The sequence below is a fragment of the Mobula hypostoma genome, chromosome 29 (assembly GCF_963921235.1).
Source record: "Mobula hypostoma chromosome 29, sMobHyp1.1, whole genome shotgun sequence".
In the NCBI taxonomy this organism is placed as follows: Eukaryota; Metazoa; Chordata; class Chondrichthyes; order Myliobatiformes; family Myliobatidae; genus Mobula; species Mobula hypostoma.
The window spans coordinates 565,840-588,603 of NC_086125.1; the positions used below are offsets into that span (position 1 = coordinate 565,840).

General features: G+C 42.1%; 1 protein-coding gene across 4 annotated transcripts in view; it reads left to right on the forward strand.

The window, feature by feature from the left end:
- Positions 1–22,764, forward strand: part of LOC134339484 (complement C3-like) — a 168,295-nt gene that overhangs the window by 44,841 nt on the left and 100,690 nt on the right. For all 4 annotated transcript variants that reach the window (XR_010016409.1, XR_010016411.1, XR_010016410.1 and 1 more), the window contains exons 10-16: positions 3,861–3,976; positions 4,089–4,238; positions 9,361–9,573; positions 10,860–11,063; positions 11,960–12,115; positions 18,536–18,665; positions 22,637–22,708. Coding sequence is in view for 1 of the 4 variants with exons in the window: in XM_063036036.1 (XP_062892106.1) it covers positions 3,861–3,976; positions 4,089–4,238; positions 9,361–9,573; positions 10,860–11,063; positions 11,960–12,115; positions 18,536–18,665; positions 22,637–22,708 (1,041 nt within the window). In the remaining 3 variants the exon portion in view is untranslated. The remainder of the gene's footprint in view (positions 1–3,860; positions 3,977–4,088; positions 4,239–9,360; positions 9,574–10,859; positions 11,064–11,959; positions 12,116–18,535; positions 18,666–22,636; positions 22,709–22,764) is intronic.

A 22,764-nucleotide genomic window follows, 5' to 3' on the forward strand; every position in this document is an offset into this window, starting at 1 on the left:
ATGCTGTTCTGCACACCAATACTTTAACGCGTGGATTTTGAGTTACTGTCACTTCCTGTCAGTTTGAATCAGTTTGGCCATTCTACTGCAATTTCTCTCATTAACAAGGCATTTTCACCCATAGTTTTTAAATGTTTTTCACAGTATTCTCTGTAAACTCTAGAGATTGTTATCTATGAAAATCCCAGATCAGCAGTTTTTGAGATACTCAAACCACCCCGTCTGGCAACAACTATCATTCTACAGCCAAAGTCACTCAGTTCACATTTCTTTCCCATTCTGATGTTTGTTCTGAACAACAACAGAAAATTTTGACTATGTCTGCATGCTTTTATACATTGAGTTGTAGCTATGTGATTGGCTGATTAGATATTTGCATTAACGAGTAGGTGTACAGTGGACCTTGAGCATAGCTTCATGTTTCAGACAGCTATCTTTCATCAAATTGCCCATTGACAGTAGCCAATAAGGGTACATTCACATTTCAGACAGTAATCCTTCATCAAATTGCTCATGACCGTTGTGTTTTTACCTGACACAGACTGCACCAAAATTCCTTAACTGAAAAATGATCAAACCCTTCTGAAAAAGAGAATAGATCTAATGCTTCTTTGAAAGCCGATACTCAATGATGTTGCAGAGTGTCTTTACAATATAATTTATAACTTACAATAGATGGCGGTTGAATGGAACTCTGAACTAGGGAACACCCGAGATGTAATAGCCTTGTGCTAGCCACTATGATACCGTCATTCCCTGTGAACTCTTTCACTGCTGGGGGTAAAATACCCTCATGAGCTTGCCATTACTGCAAGACACCGTCAAATAAACTTTTCTCGGACTTCCAGCAGTATCAATTTTAACTGATGTTCTGATGAGAAGCTTTGTCATCTTCCTCAGGGATGATGCTTGGCCAGGTCTAGTCTGGTGGTATATATACCCCTGTCATCAGTCCCTCCTGATTGGTTACTCTTTGTCCAATCTGGTTTCTGCTGCCCCACTTTGTTTACAATTGAATTCCAGTTCTTACTTAAAGTGAGACCATCATCTTAGTTAAAATTCTTTTCCTCCAGTTTTATTTCAATGTCTTCTTTCAGAAGGCGGTCCCAAAAACTATTGGCATGGTTCAGTAGTTTTCTGTCTTTAAAGTCAATCCTATGGCCATTGTGAATGAAATGTTCTGCTATTGCCAATTTCTCTGGGAAGTTGGATGATTGGGAAGCTTTTAAAATCCAACAAAAAGCAATTGAAAAACTAGAAGAAGGGAAAAGATGAAATATGAGGCTGCACTTCGAGTATTGTCCACAGTTTTGAGCCCCATCTCTCAGAAAGGATTTAAGGTGGAAATTGACAGTTTCCTGATTGGTCAAGGCAAGAAGGCAATTGTAAGGGGTTGAATGGGATCCAATATTAGCCATGATGGGCTGAATGGCCTAATTCTGCTCCTATGTCTTATGGAGAAGCTGGCGGATGGCTGGGATAAGGTGAAGCCGTCAATTGACTGAGAGAAGGAGAAATCAATGGACAGGCCAGAGAAGATGAAGCCAGTGCTCGGCCATGAGAAAGACAAGCTGGTTGATGGGCCTGAGGTGGTTTGGAGGAGCTAACCTGGGTGTAGACTGTGTTGCTGCCTGCTACTGGAGAACATCGGAGTTTGTGCATGAAATTAGTGTGCAGTATAACCATGAGTGACTGTCTTGAGCATTTCTCTTGCAATCGCAAGACCCTGTGAGATATTGCAGGTATTGTTTGGTGGTGGGACAGGCGACGAGACAGCAGTGTAGCCTCGGTTATAATGAGGACAAAGCCTCAAGTGGGCTCGCCTGCTCTGCAGTCCAGGTGAGACGATACTGGAGACAGTGTAGTGTGTAGTCTGTGCTCAGTTGGGACCTGGCCTCTCCCTCCAGTGTTCGACCATTGGAAGGAATGGCTGGATTGCCAGAAGCCCGACCATCAATTTGCATTGTCACTCAGGGACTTGGACTATACATATGATTTCTTACCTAATGATGCATGTGTTTTTTTTCTCTCTCACTATTTTAAATGTATGTTATGTACCTGAACCCCCAGAGGAACACTGTCTCATTCAACTGTATCCATGTATGATCCGAATGACAATTAAACAACTTGATTTGATTTGATTTGAAATAGGCAGGCTACGGGGCAGTGCATCTCATTGTGCCGAAACGGTCTGTTCTGCACTGTATCTCTAAACAAAAAATTAAAAATAAAATTATTATTTTGTAAAAGCTTCCACAAACCATATTAAAATAGCAATGCCGTTGCTATTGGCGACTGCATTGGTGCTGCTTCCTGCACGCATGCTGAGCTCGTTGACTTTATTAACTTTGCCTCCAACTTTCACCCTGCTCTCAAGTTTACCTGGTCCATTTCCAACACCTCCCTCCCCTTTCTAGATCTTTCTGTCTCTATCTCTGGAGACAGCTTATCCACTGATGTCTACTATAAGCCTACGGACTCTCACAGCTATCTGGATTATTCCTCTTCTCACACTGTCTCTTGCAAAAATGCCATCCCCTTCTCGCAATTCCTCTGTCTCCGCCGCATCTGCTCTCAGGATGAGGCTTTTCATCCCAGGACGAGGGAGATGTCCTCCTTTTTTCAAGAAAGAGGCTTCCCTTCCTCCACCATCAACTCTGCTCTCAAACGCATCTCCCCCATTTCATGCACATCTGCTCTCACTCCATCCTCCCGCCACCCCACTAGGAATAGGGTTCCCCTGGTCCTCACCTACCACCCCACCAGCCTCCGGGTCCAACATATTATTCTCCGTAACTTCTGCCACCTCCAACGGGATCCCACCACTAAGCACATCTTTCCCTCCCCTCCCCCCCCACTTTCCACAGGGAATGCTCCCTATGCGACTCCCTTGTCCATTCGTCCCCCCCATCCCTCCCCACTAATCTCTCTCCTGGCACTTATCCTTGTAAGCGGAACAAGTGCTACACATGCCCTTACACTTCCTCCCTTACCACCATTCAGGGCCCCAGACAGTCCTTCCAGGTGAGGTGACACTTCACCTGTGAGTCGGCTGGGGTGATATACTGCGTCCGGTGCTCCCGATGTGGCCTTCTATATATTGGCAAGACCGACGCAGACTGGGAGACCGCTTTGCTGAACACCAACGCTCTGTCCGCCAGAGAAAGCAGGATCTCTCAGTGGCCACACATTTTAATTCCACATCCCATTCTCATTCTGACATGTCTATCCATGGCCTCCTCTACTGTAAAGATGAAGCCACACTCAGGTTGGAGGAACAACACCTTATATTCCGTCTGGGTAGCCTCCAACCTGATGACATGAACATTGACTTCTCTAACTTCCGCTAATACCCCACCTCCCCCTCGTACCACATCCGTTGTTTATTTTTATACACACTTTCTTTCTCTCACTCTCCTTTTTCTCCCTCTGTCCCTCTGACTATACCCCTTGTCCATCCTCTGGGTTTCTCCCCCACCTTGTCTTTCTCACTGGGCCTCCTGTCCCATGATCCTCTCGTATGCCCTTTGCCAATCACCTGTCCAGCTCTTGGCTCCATTCCTCCCTCTCCTGTCTTCTCCTATCATTTTGGATCTCCCCCTCCCCCTCCCACTTTCAAATCTCTTACTAACTCTTCCTTCAGTTAGTCCTGACGAAAGGTCTCAGCCTGAAACGTCAACTGTACCTCTTAGTAGAGATGCTGCCTGGTCTGCTGCGTTCACCAGCAACTTTGATGTGTGTTGCTTAAAATAGCAATGCCGTTATTGCATCTTAGCTGGCCAGGAGCATAAATTTTCCACCTATACCATTGTGCAAAATGTCTAATGTATTTTTCTTTATTTTGTTTGAAATCATTGCAGGAACTGACCTTGTAGTAGCAGAAAAAACTGGCATAAAAATAGTTGTCAGCCCATATACAATCTTGTTCACCAAAACTTCCAGATACTACAAGCCTGGGATGCCCTTTGACTTGATGGTACAGTTGTTCCCATTTTCTTCATCTTTGTTCTTTCCTTTTCATAACTTTGTGGCACATGCTTACTAAATCCAACAAGAATATTCATTTACATGTTCTTTATTCACCTGAGGTCTTTGTCGTACATCCTGATGGTTCCCCAGCCAGTGGAGTTCCCGTGAAGGTCGAGAATGAAGATGCTGTCAAATCAGAAACACGCAATGACGGAACTGCCAAGCTCACAATTAATACATTTGGAGGACAAAAGAATTTACTTATAAATGTAAGAAGTAAGGCATTCAATATACATTCATGGAATGAAATAATGAAATAGAGGACTCTTTCCTACTGTACTAGTGCTGATTCTTTTCAACTTGTCCTATTCCTTTTTCGATGTGCCTTATTAATTATTTTCCTTCAAATATTTATTCAATTCCCTTCTGGAAGTTACTGTTGAATTGGACTCCAGCTCCACTGTGGGCAGCACATTCCAGATCGTAACATCGGTACTCTGCAGGATCTTCTACTAACTAACTATGTTGAACCTCTGGTCTCTGGCTATGCATCACATACATGTATCACTTGCACTTTTTATTTTGTCGAACTTCACCTTATTAGAGTAATAGAGAAGTACAGCACAGAAGCAGGACCTAGTTGCACCATGAACAGTCTTTTGATTCCTGACTTTGTTTGAGGTCTCACCAACACCTGCCTTCACAATCTCTCCACTAACTGTTCTGGCCCTCTGTTTCTCATCCCACACAATTCTAGCTTAAAACCCAGTGTGCAGCATTAACAAACCATTATCATTTTCTCTTTAGACAGAGCAAATGCCTGTGAAACCAATGAATCAACTTATATTTATAATTATTTTAAACTTTATGTACTTCAACATGGTTACTTAATACAATAATAGAACTTCATGAGTTATTGGCTATCTGAATTGTTTTCGTATATAGAACTAGTAAAGAACCAAATAAACTCTTCTCAGGTCCCCAGCCAGACATAGGTATTTATTTTAACTGACGTTTCAGTGACAAACTGTGCCACCTTCATCAGGGATGATGCCTGCACGTCTAGTCCGGTGGTATTTATACCTCCGTAGTCTGTCCCTCCTGATTGGATCTATACCTCCATGCATCCCGTCTGGACAATACCTGCATCAAGGAGCACAGGACGTGCATACTTTTGGGTTACCCAGAGAAATCGGTGGTAACAGAATATTGCAATCGCGATGGTCATGGGATTGATTTTGGTGGCACAAATCTACTGTGTTTTTGGGACTGCCAGGTGAAGGAAGCCATTGTAATAAAACTAGAGCATAAGAATTTTAACAAAGATGAAAGTCTTACTCAAAGTAAGAAATGGAATTTGATTGTAAACAAGGTGGGACAGTGTACACCTAATTGGATGAGGACTAACCAGTTAGGAAGGATGGATGTTGAGGGTATAAATAGCACCAGACTAGGCATGCCCAGGCATCATCGCTGATGAAGATGGCAGAGTTTGTAATCAAAATGTCGGTTAAAATTGATACCTGTACAGTACACGGCTAAAGCCTGAGAAGAGATTCTTTACTAGATCCTAGTAAAGAACCATTTAGACTGTTTAAATTTGCAAATGGAATCAAAATTGGGCATTCATAAGGTAATTTGCACCATTTTCTGTGGCAGAAATGTATACCATCACAATCTGCAACTCTTGGCTTGGCATACCCCTCAATATCAAGCCAAGGAACTAACACTGGTTCAATGTGCAATGCAGAACAACGATTCATGAACAGTTAAAAAAAAACTTTTGGAGAATTTGGTGAGTTAGACAGCATCTGTAGACAGAAAGGAATGCCCGATGTTTTGGTTAGGACTCTACCGCTGGGGTCCCCAACCTTTTTTGCACCATGTACTGGTTTAATATTGACAATATTCTTGTGGACCGGCTGACTGGGGGTGGGGGAGTGGGGGGAGGGTGTTCAGGTAGGGTTAAACTCACCTCAACATGTCTTTTACAGTTAGGGTTGCCAACTTTCTCACTCCCAAATAAGGGACAAAAGTAGCAGTCAAATCAGTCCTGACGAAGGGTCTTGGCCTGAAACGTCGACTATACTTCTTCCTAGAGATACTGCCTGACTTGCTGCATTCACCAGCAACTTTTATGTGTAGCAACATGTGTGTTGCTTGAGTCAAATCCCAGGACACTTTACCCCTGGAAAGACTACCATGACCATGAAGCCTTGCACGGGCACCTGTGTGCGCATGCGCGTATGTGCTGATTTTTTCCCCACAAATCAGTTTTGCCTTCATCTTCCTGTTCTACTTTATATAGGCTGTGTATTTATCATATCATTCCTGCTTTTACTATATGTTAGTGTTATTTATTTTTGGTTTTATGTGTTATTTGGTATGATCTATTAGGTTATTTTCTGGGTCCAGGAATGCTCAAAATTTTTTTCCATATAAATTAATGGTAATTGCTTCCACAGTTTATGCCAATTCGGCACAAAAGGTTTCATAGGAATGCTCTACCGTAGCAGAGGAAATATGGGACAAGGGCGGTCCCATATGGGACAAACCAGTTTAGCCCAGTATATGGGATGTCCCAGCTAATACGGGACAGTTGGCAACCCTATGTTCAAGTTTAACAGTGCGTGACAGGGAATGAGCAAAGGTGCAGCTGACTCATATTGTTTCCTCACGGCCCAGTAGCACACGCTTTGTGGCCCGGTACCGGTCCACGTCAGTGGTTGGGGACTGCTGCTCTACAGCAGATCTGAGAATTCAGAGGAAGAGAAGGAATGGGGTGATGCAGGGGCTAGGAAATGATAGATGGGCAGATGGGAGAGGTGAAGGGGTAGAGGTAGGAAATGGAGTGGTTAACAGGTGAAAAGAGTTGAGAACAGAAAAGCAAATGGAGCTAGACGGGTAGAAGTGAGGCTGAAAGTAGCACTGGTAACAGAAGGGAAATGGGTGAAAACACAAGATGTTATAAGTGCTGATTTCTGTTTAGTCAGAAAACAATATGAGAAACCAGATAAGAAAGAAATGATGGGCAATTAAAACAGGTAGAAAAGCAGTAGGAGACCTTGTGGGAAAGTCGTGTGAGTGATGGGTGAATTGATCCAGCCATGGAATTTGACAAAGCTGGGTGATGGGTTGGCTGGAGGTGAGCTTGGAAAAGGAAGGAGTAGGTCAGAAGGAGAGTGAGAGAATATAGGGACAAAATGTAAATAATAGAGAAGACACGCGCTCGAAGATTGAGGAGCAGCTTCTTCCCCTCTGTCATCAGATTGCTGAATGGACAGTGAACGTCAATTTTTTTCTACTTTTAGCACTATTTATTTAATTTAACTATATATGTATATTATGTATTGCATGGTACTGTGCAGCATAACAACAAATTTCACAACATTAAACCTAATTCTGATTCTGAGAGACGAAGAGAGAGATAGAAAATGAGAGGGAGAGAGAGGAAGTTAGACAGGAAACTATGATGTTCATAACATTGGATTCTAGTCTATGCCGGCTGAATGTGAAGAGTTATTCTTCTACATCTCTTTGGACCTTACCTGGACAGTGAGAAGCTCAAGAATAGAAACATCAATGTGTGGATGTGAAGGAGAGTTGAAATGGCATGCAACCAGGAGAGTCCAGGATAGAAATTGCAGGCAGAGCACAGTTGATCTGCAAATTGGTCACCTAGTCTACTTATAGAAGACACCATACCAAGAGCAGCAAATGTACTAGACAAGGTTGAAAGAAATTCACGTGAATATTTGCCTCAGCTGGAAGATCTTTTTAGGTCCCTGGATGACGGTGAGGGAAGAGTTGTAGAAAGAAGTGTTGCGCCTCCTACGCTTACAGCGTAAGTGTGCCAGGGGGTGGGGAAGGTTCGGTGTGGACCATTGAGCCGACCAAGGAGTCATGGAGAGAGTGGTCCTTGCAGAAAGCAGAAAGGGGTGGGGTCGCATCCCACTACGGTAAGCAGAAATGACAAACATAATGAAGGATGAATGTAAAGACTGGAAGGGAGAAAGTTGAGGACTAAGGGAGCTCTTTCTCTGTTGAGCAAATTCAATGGACTAAAACTACAGAGAGCTGTAACTGATAAATGACAATAATCAGCTAATACTTTCCAAAATATCCTCCCCATCAGTGACAGCAGGGCCTAATATGTACCATTTCTAAAGAGATGAGTGAAGAATTCACAACGATGCTCTCTGTAACAGATCTATCAGAGTTGAGAGTGCTGTATGCAGCAAATGCTATGGGACTGAGTAACATCCAGGAATAGTGCTGAATGTTTGCATTCCAGGACAGGTTACACACTTTGTTAAATTTTCCACTTTGGTTACAATAACATCATTTTCTAACCACGCAGAAATATTTTATTTTATAAAAAACTGGGCAAGTGCATCTGGTTAGTTTTGCCCTGATGAGATTCAAGAGATTAGTTCAAGGATTATCAGATTTGGTTTTTGAGGAAAGATTGAATAGGCAGAAAGATTATATTCATTAGAATGAGAAGAAGTATCATTGAAATATATAAACTTCTTAAAAGTCTTGAATATCCCCCACCCTCAATTTTTATTCTGGCGTCTCCCATCTTCTGTTCCAGTCCTAAATGCTGCCTGACCTGCTGAGCTCCTTCAGTATATTGTGTGTGTGCAATTTACTCACTAGTACCCTGTTCACTGATAACTAGTTGGGATGTTGCTATGACCACCTGTTTCAGGACTTTTTCACATCCTTCGTCAAATGCCAACCAATACCTGAATTATTGAGCAACAAATATCTGCTGGAAGAACTCAATGGGTCTAACAGCACTTGCGGGAGGAAAAGAATTACTGATTATTCAGCTTGAATATCTGCATCAGGACAGGGTAGTGGCTCAATCCCTCACTTCCTACTTTATCTCTTACCCAAGATCCACATGCTAGACTGTCCTGGTAGGCCCATTATTGCTCTTACCCCACTGAAGTTATCCCCTCATACTTTGACTCTATCCAGTCTCTCTTTGTCCAGTCCCTTCCTACTTACAGGTGTTCCATGCCCCTTGCATTCCTGAGGTGAGAAGATCAAGGAAGCATTTGACTGAGCATGGTATTAAAATGCCCTGGTAAAACTGGTCAATGGGAATTAAAGAGATTACATCTCAGGAACTGGAGTCATTGCTTGTAGAAAGAAAGATGGTTGTTGTTTTTGAGAATCAACCATTCCATCCACAGGAGATCATTGTAGGAGATCCTCAGGGTACCATCCAAGTTAATAAATTTTAAGTGTTTTGTGAATTACCTTACACCAGATATGAGGATGATTGATGATAATTCTGCACTTATGTTAAATTGGCAGAGGATCAACATGTGCTTAGCATTTGGAATTTAATTTTCCCTTGTGTCTTTCTGGTTGCAGGTTTCAACAGAAATTTCTAATACTCCGCATAATCGACAGGCATCTGCATGGATGATTGCAGAGCCCTATTTGACCAAAAATGGTTCAACAAACTACCTGCACATTGGCATTTCACAAACAAATCTAAAGCTAGGTGATGATTTATTGGTTACTCTGAACACCAAAACAGACAATCAACAAGTCAAGGAGCAAATAAAATACTTCACCTACTTGGTATGTTTACATGGATGCATGTCCTGCCATATTATATTGTCCTTCACTTTGTATTCAACAACACTCAGTGAAAAAAAAACATGTGTTTATGGTACAGTGTAAGCCTTAGCCACATATATATGGTTAGGGTAGCAGTACTGTATATAGCTTTTTAAATGCAGTAAAAACCCTAAGACATTATTGGACAACAATCGATGTTTATTTATTATGGCATGTAGTTTATATTATGCAAAAATGAAGGGTCTCAGCCCGAAGCATGAACTGTTTATTCCTCCCCATAGAGGCTGCCAGACTTGCTGAGTTTTTTCCACATTTTGTGTTTGATACTTTATGACTATTGAGTAGATTCAAGACAGAAAATGATACATTATTTTGTATATTAACAGAATGTATGGATATCAAGTCAGTGCAGGAAAGTGGGACAGAAGTATGATTTTATTCAATGACAGAGCAGGCACAAGAGACCAACTGGCTCACTCCTGCTTTTTCTAAGTCTTCTATGGCTATAACATATTTAAAAATGACAAAAACACTAACACACTTGTATGTTTAGTACTACTAAAGAAGATCGGTTCTGTCAGAACAGGTGGTGGAAATAATTCAGAAGATGTGTAGCTTGGGTGGTTGATGGTTCGGTTGAGTTGTTCTTGGCAATTTATTTGCAAACGTTTTGTCACCGTGCAAGGAAACATCATCGGTGAACTGTTGATTGTGCCTCTACATACTATTCAATCAGCTGATTTGACATCATTTTGGAAATTCATTTGTGAGGTCGGGAATCTCGTTGCTGAACCACACAGCTAATCAGTGACTCTCTGTCTACTCTATCTATGCCTGTCATAATCTTATAAACCTCAATCAGATCTCTCTTAAGCCAACAATGCTCCAGAGAAAACAACCCAGGTTTGTCCAAGTTCTCATTATAGCACATGCCCTCTAATCCAGGGATCATACTGGTAAACCTCATCTGCACCTCCTCTAAAGCCTCAACATCCTTCCTACCGTGGAGCAACCAGACTGCATGCAATACTCCAGATGTGGGCCAATTAACTAGTTGTTCCATTTTGTTTTTATATCCCTTGATGTATCAAACGTGGCTTATCTGAGGCTGTTACAAAACAAGTATTTGGTGTTTTATTCAATTTGAATCAATGAGATTAAATATCAGACTCTGCTTTTAATCAGTACTGCCCCCATCTGAAACAAATCTTGTACATTTCTTCAGAATTGCTATTCGTACAAAATTCTACATTTCTCAGTTTGTGTTGCTTTGATTTTGTCACCAGCTGATGAGCAAAGGGAGGATAGTCAAGTTCAGAAGAGTGAAGATAATGAAGGAACAATCAATAATTTCCATTCAAATTCCAATCAGCTCGAACTTAATTCCATCATTCCGACTGATAGCTTATTACTATATTGTAAATGGACAAGAGGTGGAATTTGTCGCCGATTCTGTGTGGATTGATGTAAAGGACACATGCATGGGAACAGTAAGTATCCAATTTTCGGCAACAGGGAGAGTGATAGATTGTTAAAATTTAGGAACTCAAGGCTCACCATATCCAGGGCTGACAAACATTATTTGAAAATAAGAATCATGGCTCATGTTATAAATCTTAAGAGAAGTCAAAATCAAACCCAATCCCTGTGCAATTGGGGTGAAGCAGAATTCCAAGAAATGATAGTCATCAATTGTTGATGGCATTGTCAGATACCAGTAATGTTGACAATCTCCATATTGCCACTCATTTGAGTCAGGGGGCAAATCTGAAATGTTCAGTTCAGTAGAATTAAGGGAAGTCACTGGGACTGATGGGAATTGATACTAATTGCAACTAGTCTTGCACTAAAATCACTACAATGCTCTGAATGTTCTATTTTGTAGCACGAGGTGTAAGTGAATTGTTAATGTGAATAATTCCAAATGTAAGATGTTCTGAAACAAAAGAAGTTTTCTTAATGTTTATGACATACAAACTTCTCAATCATTCTCAATCAAGTTGTAACTCAATATAAAATACGTAAAACATATATTAACAATTTCATATTTTGCTTACAAATTTGCTGTTGATGAGAATTCATTAATGTCATAGGCTGTGTGCCAAAACTGATATTTTGTTTGGGTGCTGGACACTAGGGATCCCATTGACCTGACAATTAATGATGACAGGAATCTGGAAAAGAATGCCTGTTGCAAATCATGTTGCTGCAAGTTTGGAAATTATTTTGAAGTCAGCATTCATTGAGCGTTGTCCCATTTCCCCAGTCACAATTTCTGGGGATATATAGTAAGCAGGGCCAAATTTGATAGCAGCCAGTAGCAACTCCTGTTTTAAAAGTAATCTGCTATTTGTGACAATGTGGTTTTGTTACTTTTTTTTCCCAGCTGAAAGTTTCTGTTGCCCATGAACAGAAGGAAGCATATGGACCTGGAGATAAGTTGGACCTGAAAGTGACAGGGGATCCTGGGGCAAGGTTTGGACTTGTTGCTGTGGATAAAGCAGTATTTGCACTGAATAAGAATAAAATAGCGCAGAACAAGGTAAGAAAACTTCAACCTCTTTCAGACTGTTTATACGTAGACTAAAACAGTGAGGTGTAAAATTACCTCTACACCGTATATAGATAGCAAATGTACAGTCACTGGAAAACACAACTGAGGGCTGAAGGACAAGATTGCTGAACCAGAGGGAAATTAATTCATGGAACCTTAGTTAACCCTTTCTGTACAGGCCGTAGCAATTCAGACTGATGGGTTCACTGTACACCGTCAGGAAAGGACTGTTGAGTCTCTTAAAAGCTGAGATGGAGGAATATGCCTTATGATCAACTTCTCTTGGTGCACAAATGTATCAATGCTTTCCCAATTCTGCTCACCAGACCTGCAATACCTTGCAATGACGTGTCAGCTATTTTACATGCCTTGGGAGATTGCAGCAATCACTTTGGTAGTGGTGTACATTCCATCTCAGGCCAATGACAAACAGGCTGTGGATGATCAGAGTAACGTGATCAACATGCACGAAACAGCACACCCTGACACGTTCACGGTCATTCTGGGGGATTTTAACCAGGTCATCTTGTAAAAGTCACAAAATAATTATCATCAACAAATCGCAGTACCAGAGGAAACAATACACTGGACCACCACCATCAAGACTGCTTACCATGCTATTCCAAGCCTTCACTTCAGTAAGTCTGATCACTTGGCTGAACTTACACTCCCAGAGTATAGGCAGAGACTGAAGACTGCAGTGCCAGTAGTGAGGACCAAGAAGGTATGAACAAGGGAAGCACAGGAGCACTTACACGACTGCTTTGAATTGGTGGACTAGACTGTATTCATGAATTCATCTTAGAATCTGGATAAGTATGCCACAGTTGTTACCGACTTCATTAAAACCTGCACAGATGAGTGCATGCCAATAAAAATCTTGCTTTACATTGCCAAACCAAAAGCCGTGGATGAACCATAAGACAAAGGAACAGAAGTCGGCCATTTGGCCCATCGAATCTGCTCCACCATTTTATCATGAGCTGATCCATTCTCCAATTTAGTCCCACTCCCCTGCCTTCTCACCATAACCTTTAATGCCCTGGCTATTCAGATACCTATCAATCTCTGCCTTAAATACACCCAATGACTTGGCCTCCACTGCTGCCCGTGGCAACAAATTCCATAGATACACCACCCTCTGACTAAAAAAATTTCTTCGCATCTCTGTTCTGAATGGACACCCTTCAATCCTTAAGTCATGCCCTCTCATACTAGACTCCCCCATCATGGGAAACAACTTTGCCACATCCACTCTGTCCATGCCTTTCAACATTTGAAATGTTTCTATGAGGTCCCCCCCTCATTCTTCTAAACTCCAAGGAATACAGTCCAAGAGCAGACAAACGTTCCTCATATGTTAACCCTCTCATTCCCGGAATCTTTCTAGTGAATCTTCTCTGTACCCTCTCCAACATCAGCACATCCTTTCTTAAATAAGGAGACCAAAACTGCCCACAGTACTCCAAGTAAGGTCTCAACAGCACCTAAAAGAGCCTCAATATCACATCCCTGCTCCTATACTCTATTCCTCTAGAAATGAATGCCAACATTGCATTTGCCTTCTTCACCACCGACTCAACCTGGAGGTTAACCTTAAGGGTATCCTGCACGAGGACTCCCAAGTCCCATTGCATCTCAGAACTTTGAATTCTCTCCCCATTTAAATAATAGTCTGCGGAGATTTGGCAAGTCATGGAAAACCTTGACAAATTTCTGTAGCTGTGCAGTAGAAAGTGTGCTGACTGGCTGCATTATGGCCTGGGGTCTGAACACCAATGCCCTTGAGCAGAAAGTCCTACAAAAGGTAGTGGATTTGGCCCAGTATATGATGTGCCTAGAACAGGTCCTCTGAGATAGTGACACCCAGGAATTTAAAGTTACTGACCCTCTACATCTCTGATCCTCCAATGATTTCTGGCTCCTGAATGTCTGGTTTCCATCTCCTGAAATCCAAAGGGTCCCAGTAAGACCCTCCCAACCATTGAGCACATCTTACCACCCAGGCCATGCTCTTTTTTCACTGCTGCCATCAGGTAGAAGGTACAAGTACCTCAGGACTTGCATCACCAGGTTCCAGAACAGTTACTTCCCCTCAAGCATCAGGCTCGAACAAAAGGGAATAACTACACTCATTCTACTTCTGGTGTTCCCACAACCTATGATTTCACTTTAAGGACTCTTTAATCTTGTTAGTTTATGCTTAATATTTATATTTATTGCTCTTTATTTATATCTGCATTTACACAGTTTGTTACCCATTGATCCTGTTTACAGTTACTCTTCTATAGATTTGCTCAGTAGGACTGCCTAAAAAGATTCTCAGGATTCTATATAGTGAAATGTATGTACTCTGATAATATATTTACTTTCAACTTTGAATTTTTGTATGAGTTTTTTGAAAGGTAATGAGAGAGATTGATAATGGTAGGGCAGTGGATGTTGTCTACATGGATTTTAATAAGGCACTTGAAAAAATCCCTCATGGGAGGCTAATCCAGTAGATTAGGATGCTTGGGGTCCATGACAAGTTAGCTGTTTGGATTCAGAACTGAGTGCTCATAGAAGAAAGGATAGTGGTCGAAGGGACTTATTAAACCTGGAGGTTTGTGATTAGTGGTGTTCTGAAGGGATCTGTGCTGGGACCTCTGCTGTTTGTGATGTACATAAATGACCTGGATGATAATGTAGATGGGAGGATTAGGAAGGTTGTGAATGATAGCAAGATTGGTGGAGTTGTGGGTTGTGTAGAGGACTGGCAAAGAATACAGCGGGATATAAATCAGTTACAAGTATGGGCAGAGAAGTAACAGATGGAGTTTAACCCAGATAAATGTGTGGATTTGCAGCTGAGTAAGGGTAATGCATGGAGACAGTGCCGTTATAAGGACAAGATCCTTAATAGTGTTGCTGGACAGAGTGATCCTAAGATTTAAGTTTATAGCTCCTTGAAAGTGGTACACAGGTCGATAGAGTGGTTAGGAGGAAGGCTTATGGAATGCTTGATTTTATGAGTCAAGGCATTGAGTTCAAAAGTCAAGAGTTTATATTGTAACTTTATAAAACTCTGGTTAGGCCATATCTGGAGTACTGTATACAGTTCTGGTTGCCCCACTATGAGGCTTTGGAGAGAGTGTAGAAGAGGTTCACCAGGATGCTGCCTGGTTTTGAGGGCATGACAGGCTGGACAAATGGATTGTTTTCTTTGGCGGCTTAGGGAAAATCTGATAGAGATTTATAAGATTATGAGAGGCATAGATAGAGCAAACAGGCAGTATCTTTTTCCCGAAGGTAGAAGTATCTAAATCCAGAGGGCAATAATTGAAGGTCAAAGGGGATGTGAGAAATCAGTTTTTCACTCAGAGTAGTGGATGCTTGGAATGTGCTGCGTGGTACAGTGGCAGAAGCAAATACATTAGAGGCTTTTGAGAAATGTTTAGATAGGCACATGAATATGATGAAGATGGGGAGATATGGACATAGGGTAGGGAGGAGAGATTAGTGCTTGGGGGTGTTAATTTAATTTTTAGCTGGTTCAGCACAACATTGTGGGCTGGAGGGCCTGTTCCTGTGCTGTTCTATGTTCTGTGTTCTGTATTCTATTTGAGCTTTCCCTAGCCACACAATAAAGAATATAGAGAGTAGGTCAGTGGGCTAAGCATGTATTCTTGAGTTTCACCTGTGTTGACTCTCAATGATGAGGAGATGTTGTCACCTAACTGTGGTCTCCCGATGAAGAACTTGGAATCCAATTGCAGAGGGAGGTACAAAGGTCCAGGTTTTGAAGCTTGTGGATCCATACTATAGGGACAATGGTGTTGAATATTAATCTGTAATTAATAAGCAGTAGCCTGACATGGGTATTGCTGTTGTTCAGGTGATCGAAAGCTGAGTGGGGAGCCAATGAGATTGTGTCTGCTGTAGACCTGTTGTCAGAATCAGAATCAGGTTTAATATCACTGGCACAGGTCATGAAATTTGTTGACTTTGCTGCAGCAGTACAATACAATCATAATAAATATAGAAAAGCAACTGAATTGCTGTAAGTATATATATGTATATTAAATAGTTAATTTAAAATAAGCAGTGAGGTAGTGTTCATGAGTTCAATGTCTGTTTAGGAATCGGATGGAAAGCTGTTCCTGAATTGCTGAGTGTGTGCTTTCAGGTTTCTGTACCTCCTTCCTGATGGCAGTAGGCAAACTGTAGCAGGTTCAGGTCTTTGATCAGGCAGGATTTAATTCCAGGCATGACCAACCGCAGAAAGGACTTTATCACAGTAAGTTGGATATAGCACCGGACAGTAAATTGGGTATAGTTGTTAAAGGAGTTCACCTGCTTTTCTGCATGGGTGTGATTGACATCATTTTGAAGTGGGTGGGAATCTCTGACTGCAACAGTGAGGGATAATGCATACTTTAGCTGACACCTTCTAGGTTCCAAAATACTGGAATTATTCCGATGGATTGATGAATTGCAAATCTGAACTCAATATTTTTAAAAAGAGGGTCTGTGAAAATGGATACTCATGCACCTTATTGTTAGATAAAATACTGGAATCTATAATGAAGGCTGCAATAAGAGCTTACAAAGTATAAAAGCATTGAGCAGGGTTTATTTATAGATTTATAAAAGGACAATATTTAATTAATCCGCTGTAATTTGCTAAGGATGTGACTCATAGGATAAGCAAGGTGAGAGCAGAGAATATACATATATAGATTTTCTTTTTGAGGTTTTTGAAGTCTCACAAAGGAGACTGGCTAACAAGCATATAGCATGTGGAATTAAAGTAATCCACCGACAAAGGATGAAAATTTATAATGGGGTCCAAAACAAAGAGTGAAATAAATGGATCATTCTCAATTTGGCTGTAATGACTGGGAGAAGGATATAAAGAGACATTAACAACAGGTTTTTGAGGGTGTGAGAACATGGCAGATTACTGTGGAAAATGCAAGGTCAGCTACATTGCTGCACAGACCCAAACAGCAGAGTATTTGCTGAACAGTAACAACTCTACACCAGTGACGGTTTAAGAGACCTAATTGCGGAAAATGTCAGGTGGCATGGAAATTTTGCTGTGCGGACACAAAATTGGCTTGGAAACAGAAGGCGGAAGGTGTTTGTAGAGTTCATTCTGCCTGTAGGTTACTGGCCAGTAATGGTTCATAAGAACCTGTTCGGGACCCCTGCATTATGAATGGACAAGGAATCAGTATGTTTGCAGTTGACATGAAGGTTGGTAGTGTTATGGATAGTGTAGAAGGCTATCAAAAGTTACACAAAACACTGATAGGCTGCAGATGGGGGCTAAGAAGTGGCAGATGGGGTAAAAGTGTTAAGTGATACCCTTTGGAAGGTAAACTTGAAGGGAAAGTACAGGGCAATGGCAGGATTCTTAGCAGTGTGGAGGAATATAGAGATCTTGAGATCCATGCCCATAGATCCCTCAAAATCACTGCAAATGTTGTGGGGTGTATGGTGTTGGCCTTCATTAGTCAGGGGATTAAGTTCTAAGCCACAAGATAATGTTTCAGCTCCATAAAACTCTGGTTATATAGAGTTCCACTCTGGTGTGATAGTCCTGGTTGCCTCATTATAGGAAGGATGTGAAAGGGTGCAGAAGTGATTTACCAGGATGCTGTCTGGATTAGTGAATGTGTCTTATGAGGAAGGGTTGAGTAAGCTAAGAATTTTCCCTTTAGGGAGAAGGAGAATAAGAGGTGATTTGATAGATATATTTGAGATAAGAGGCTCTAATAGAGTGCCAGCAAATTCCCCCCCCCCCCCGGGAAGAATTTTTCCACTGCTTGTAAGGAGTTTGTATGTTCTCCCTGTGACCAACTGGGTTTCCTCTGGGTGCTCTGGTTTCCTCCCACAGTCCAAAGACATGCCAGTTAGTAGGTTAATTGGTCATTATAAATTCTCTGGTAATTAGGCTAGGACTAAATTGGGGCAAGGCTGGATGGTTTGGCTTGAAAGGCCTGTTCCACGCTATATCTCAACACAAATAAAAATAAATGAAGAAATGGCTAATATGAAGCAACACACGCAAAATGCTGGAAGAACTCAGCAGGCCAGTCAGCATCTATGGGAAAGAGTGAACAATCAATGGTTTGGGCCAAGACACTTCACCATTACTCAAGAGTGAAGGGTCTCAACCTAAAATATCAACTGTCTACTCTTTTCCATAGATACTTGCTGATCTGCTGACTTCCTTCACTATTTTGTGTGTGTTGCTTGGATTACCAGGATCTGCGGATTTTCTCTTGTTTGGAATATGAAGCAACAGATGATTATACATTTGCCTGTGGTATTTCTACAGTACTCTATCCGCTAATTGAATTTAATATACTTCAGCATCACACTTGCTTATTGTGCTTTGTGTGTGCTTGTTTTACACAGATCTGGAGTGTGGTAGAGAAGAATGATATGGGTTGCACTGCTGGAAGTGGTAGAAATTTCCTTGGAGTTTTCTTTGATGCAGGATTAGCCTTTGTAACGAGCACTAACGTCAAGACTAAAACAAGGACAGGTAATGGTTTACTCTGATATCCTGTAACTATTATCCATGATGTCTCTCAAGGTTCTGCTTTTAAGCCCTGCTTCAGATCTGTTTTACACTCCAGTGCAGTGATATGAGAGGTATCAAATTTTGAATTGGATATTAAACACTGACTCTCACCTCAGATGCATGTAAAAGACCTTATTGAATCATTTTGGGAAAGAAAACTTGGGATTCTTCTGTTTTCCAGGAGAACATCAATTATAAAATAACTTAAATACTAGGCATTATCAATTTGTCACATGGAGGTGCTGGGAGCGGACCCAAATGCAAGACAGACACTGAAGTACTAGGAACAGGACTTGATCAGAGAGCTGGGACAAGAACACAGACTTGGGCTAGGGCATTAGCTTGGCAAGCGGGACCTGGACAAGGAACTGGGAACTGGGAACTAGGAACTAGGAGCCTGGGCTTGGACTCCGAGCCAGAGACTGGACAAGGACCCAGAACCTGGGTCTTGACTTGGGCTCGGACCCTGGAACTAGGCTCGGACATGACGTGGCTACAGGACTGGACATGGCTTGGGTCCCTCCGGGCGAGGACATGACGAGGCTTGGGTTCGGACTCTGAGCCAGAGACTGGACAAGGACCCAGAACCTGGGTCTTGACTCAGGCTCAGACTCTGGAACTAGGCGAAGGCATGATGTGGTCTTAGGAGACAGGACTAGGTGAAGCTATAGGACAGAACGAGAGACTCCTGGGCAAGATGAGGGAACTCCAGCACAGGAGGAGAACACAAAGCCTTGACTTGGCCGAGGGAGGGACGGGAACGCAGAGCCTTGGCCAAGGGAGGGACGGGAGCACAGAGACATGGAACACAGAGCGGGGACCCCTCCTTGGGAACAGGACTTGGGGCCAGGGCTCCACACAGAGTCAGGATCCCTCCTAGGGAGCAGGACGTAGGGCCAGGACTCGTACGCAGAACACTGAGAGACACTTCTCCACTCAAGGTAGCAGCAAACAGCCAGACCTACCCAGCAGAGGCAAGGGTACAAAGAGACAGTTCTCAACACAAGGTAGCAGCAAATGGCCAGACTTACCTAGCAAAGGCATGGACACAGAGACAGTTCGCAACACTAGGTAGCGACAGCCAGACCTACCTAGCAAAGGCATGGACACAGACAGTTCAAAACAACAATAGACAGTTCCTTATCTTGCTCCAGCAATTGAACTTGAGAGCAGTGTAGGCGAAGGTTGCAGGTGAGAGTTACAGGCGAGACAAGGCGAGACAAGGCGAGACAAGGCGAGACAAGGCGAGACAAGGCGAGACAAGGCGAGACAAGGCGAGACAAGGCGAGACAAGGCGAGACAAGGCGAGACAAGGCTTCAGAAGGAAGGGGCAGAGAAGGGGTTTGAACAGGAACAATCCAGCAACTGAAGCTGAACCAAGGAGCTGTTTATGTAGCCAGCCCAAAATGTGAATCAGCTGCCTCAATTAAAGCACCCAACAGAAAAAAGGGAAAACCAGAAAACCTGGAATAAGGAACGATGGACCAGACCATGAACTGGAATCTGGACTTCACGGACTGGACCATGACACAATTGCTGTCTGTGGAGACCTGCTTCAGAAGTAAATGCTTTAGAAGGTGTAAAGTACTATGAAAATAACGTCTACCTCTTGCTATTTCATCATTTGTAAATTATTGATCCTGTTTCCAACTATTTCAATCTTCGGATTGTAGACTTTAAGTTTGCTTCACGTTCTCAGGATTCTGTTTGGTTACTGAAGCTAATGTATCAGCAACAGCTGTAGCTGTCTATTTCTTGTTTGATAGTTTTATCATTGAAATCTAATATTTAATCTAAGTTCAAAGTGTGTAAATTGTCAATGTATGTATACTGCATACAAATTGGGATTCATCAAGGTTCGTCATGATGGAATGGCAGTGGATGTCATGTACCTGGATTTTCAGAAGGAGGTTGGTGAGGTGCCACACATGAGGCTGCTTAACAACATAAAATCCTATGGCATTGCAGGAAAGATACTGTCATGGATAGCGGAATGGCTGACAGGCAGGAGGCAACGAGTGGGAATAAAAGGGGCCTTTTCTCATTGGCTGCCGGTGACCAGCTGTTTTCCTCAGGCGTCAGTATTGGGACCACTGCTTTCTACATTCTTTGTTAATGATTTGGATAATGGAATTGATAGCTTTGTGGCAAAGTTTACGGAAGATACGAAGGTCTTGCTGAGGAAGCAATGCAATTGCAGCAGTACTTAGACAAATTGAAAGAATGGGCAAAAAAGTATGATAATGCATTTTGGTAAAAGGAACAACAGTGCAGACTATTATCTAAATGGGGAGAAGGTTCAAACATCAGAGGTGTAGAGGGACTTGGAAGACCTTGAGCAAGACTCCCAGAAGATTAATTTACAGGTTGAGTGTGTGGTAAAAAATGCAAATGCAATGTTGGCATTTATTTCAAGGGGAATAGAATATAAAATCAAGGAGGTAATGCTGAGGCTTTATAAGACATTGGTCAGGCTGCACATGGAATATTGTCAACAGTTTGGGGTATCTCAGAAAGTTTGTGTTGCCATTGGAGAGAGTCCAGAGGAAGTTCATGAGGATGATTCTGGGAATGAAGAGATTAACATATGAGGAATGTTTTGTAGCTTTGGGCCTGTACTCACTAGAATTTAGAAGAATGCTAGCGGATCATATTGAAACCTAATGAATGTTGAAAGGACTAAGTAAGGTGGATGTGGAGGGGATGTTTTCTATGGTTAGGGTATCCAGAACTAGAGGGCTCAGCCTCAGAATTGAGGGAGTACCCTTTAGAACTAAGGTAAGGAGGACGTTTTTTAACCAGAGAGTAGTGAATCTGTGGAATGCTTTATCACAGACTGCAGTGGAAGCCAGCTCTGTGGGTATATTTAAGGCAGAAGTTGATCATTTCCTGATTGGTCAGGGCATCAAAGGATATGGCTAGAAGCAGGTGTATGGGGTTGAGTGGGATCTAGGATCAGCCATGATGGAATGGCAGAGCAGACACGATGGGCTGAATGGCCTAATTTTTCTCCTATGTCTTATGGTCTTATGGTCTCCTTACAGAGAACCACAAAATAAAGAAACCCAATAAGACCCGTTAAAATAAAACAACACCATCAAATATCCAACGTTTAGAGAGAAAAAAAAACAAATTTAAAAACAATATAAATAAGGAAATAGCACTTAGAACTATAGTTTATGAAAGTGAGTCCACAGAGACGAAGCAAGCAGTTGATTCAGCCTCAGTTCAGTGCAGAGATGAGTAAACCTCATAGAACAGTGAGGTGAACTGACCCCAACACCCTGACCTTTTCAATCTGGCCTAGTGCTTAAATCGTCCAGACCTCAGGTTGTTCCTTGCTCTTGGGACTGGGCCCTAGTACTTCAGTACATCTTGGACCTGGGCCCTACTCTGCCTCGAATCGGTCCAGCACTTAAAATGATCAAACCTCTGGTCTTTGCTCGCCCTCGGGCCTGAACTCTGCCGCTTGTCAGTTCTGCTGCATCAAATCACCTCTAAGTACGCTCCAGCAATGGCCAGAAAATTGGCTCATTCTCCAATCTCATACCCAGACCAAGCCATTTAGATTTGGTCCAGAAATGCTATGCCGCAACGGTCCTGCACCTTCAAAACTTCAGTTCTCACCACAAAAATGCCAGGTTGTACAGACCATACAAAATCGCAACTCCAAGAGGGGAGTTACAGGCTATTGATTGCACTTTACCAGAAACTAGTGTCATTAATAAAGTAGTCGGGAATTCTCTTTGTTTTGTTTGCAAGTAGTTGCTGAGCTTCACCAGTGCTATCTTAAACTGAAAGTTTTAATCGTAGACCATTTGGAAAATGAGTACATTAGTGTTTGTAAAATTTAGTTCTACTTGATACTTATGAATCAACATTCCTGTAATTAACATTCAAATAATTCAAAATGTTTCAAACATTTGTTGCAGAGCTGAAGTGTCAACAGCCAAACACACGCAAGCGTCGTGCAGCAAATTTGCTGGCAGTCAAGTCAGAGAAATGTATGTATTTTTAATTTAATAAGTAATTCAGAGATAGAACATAGAACAGTACAGCA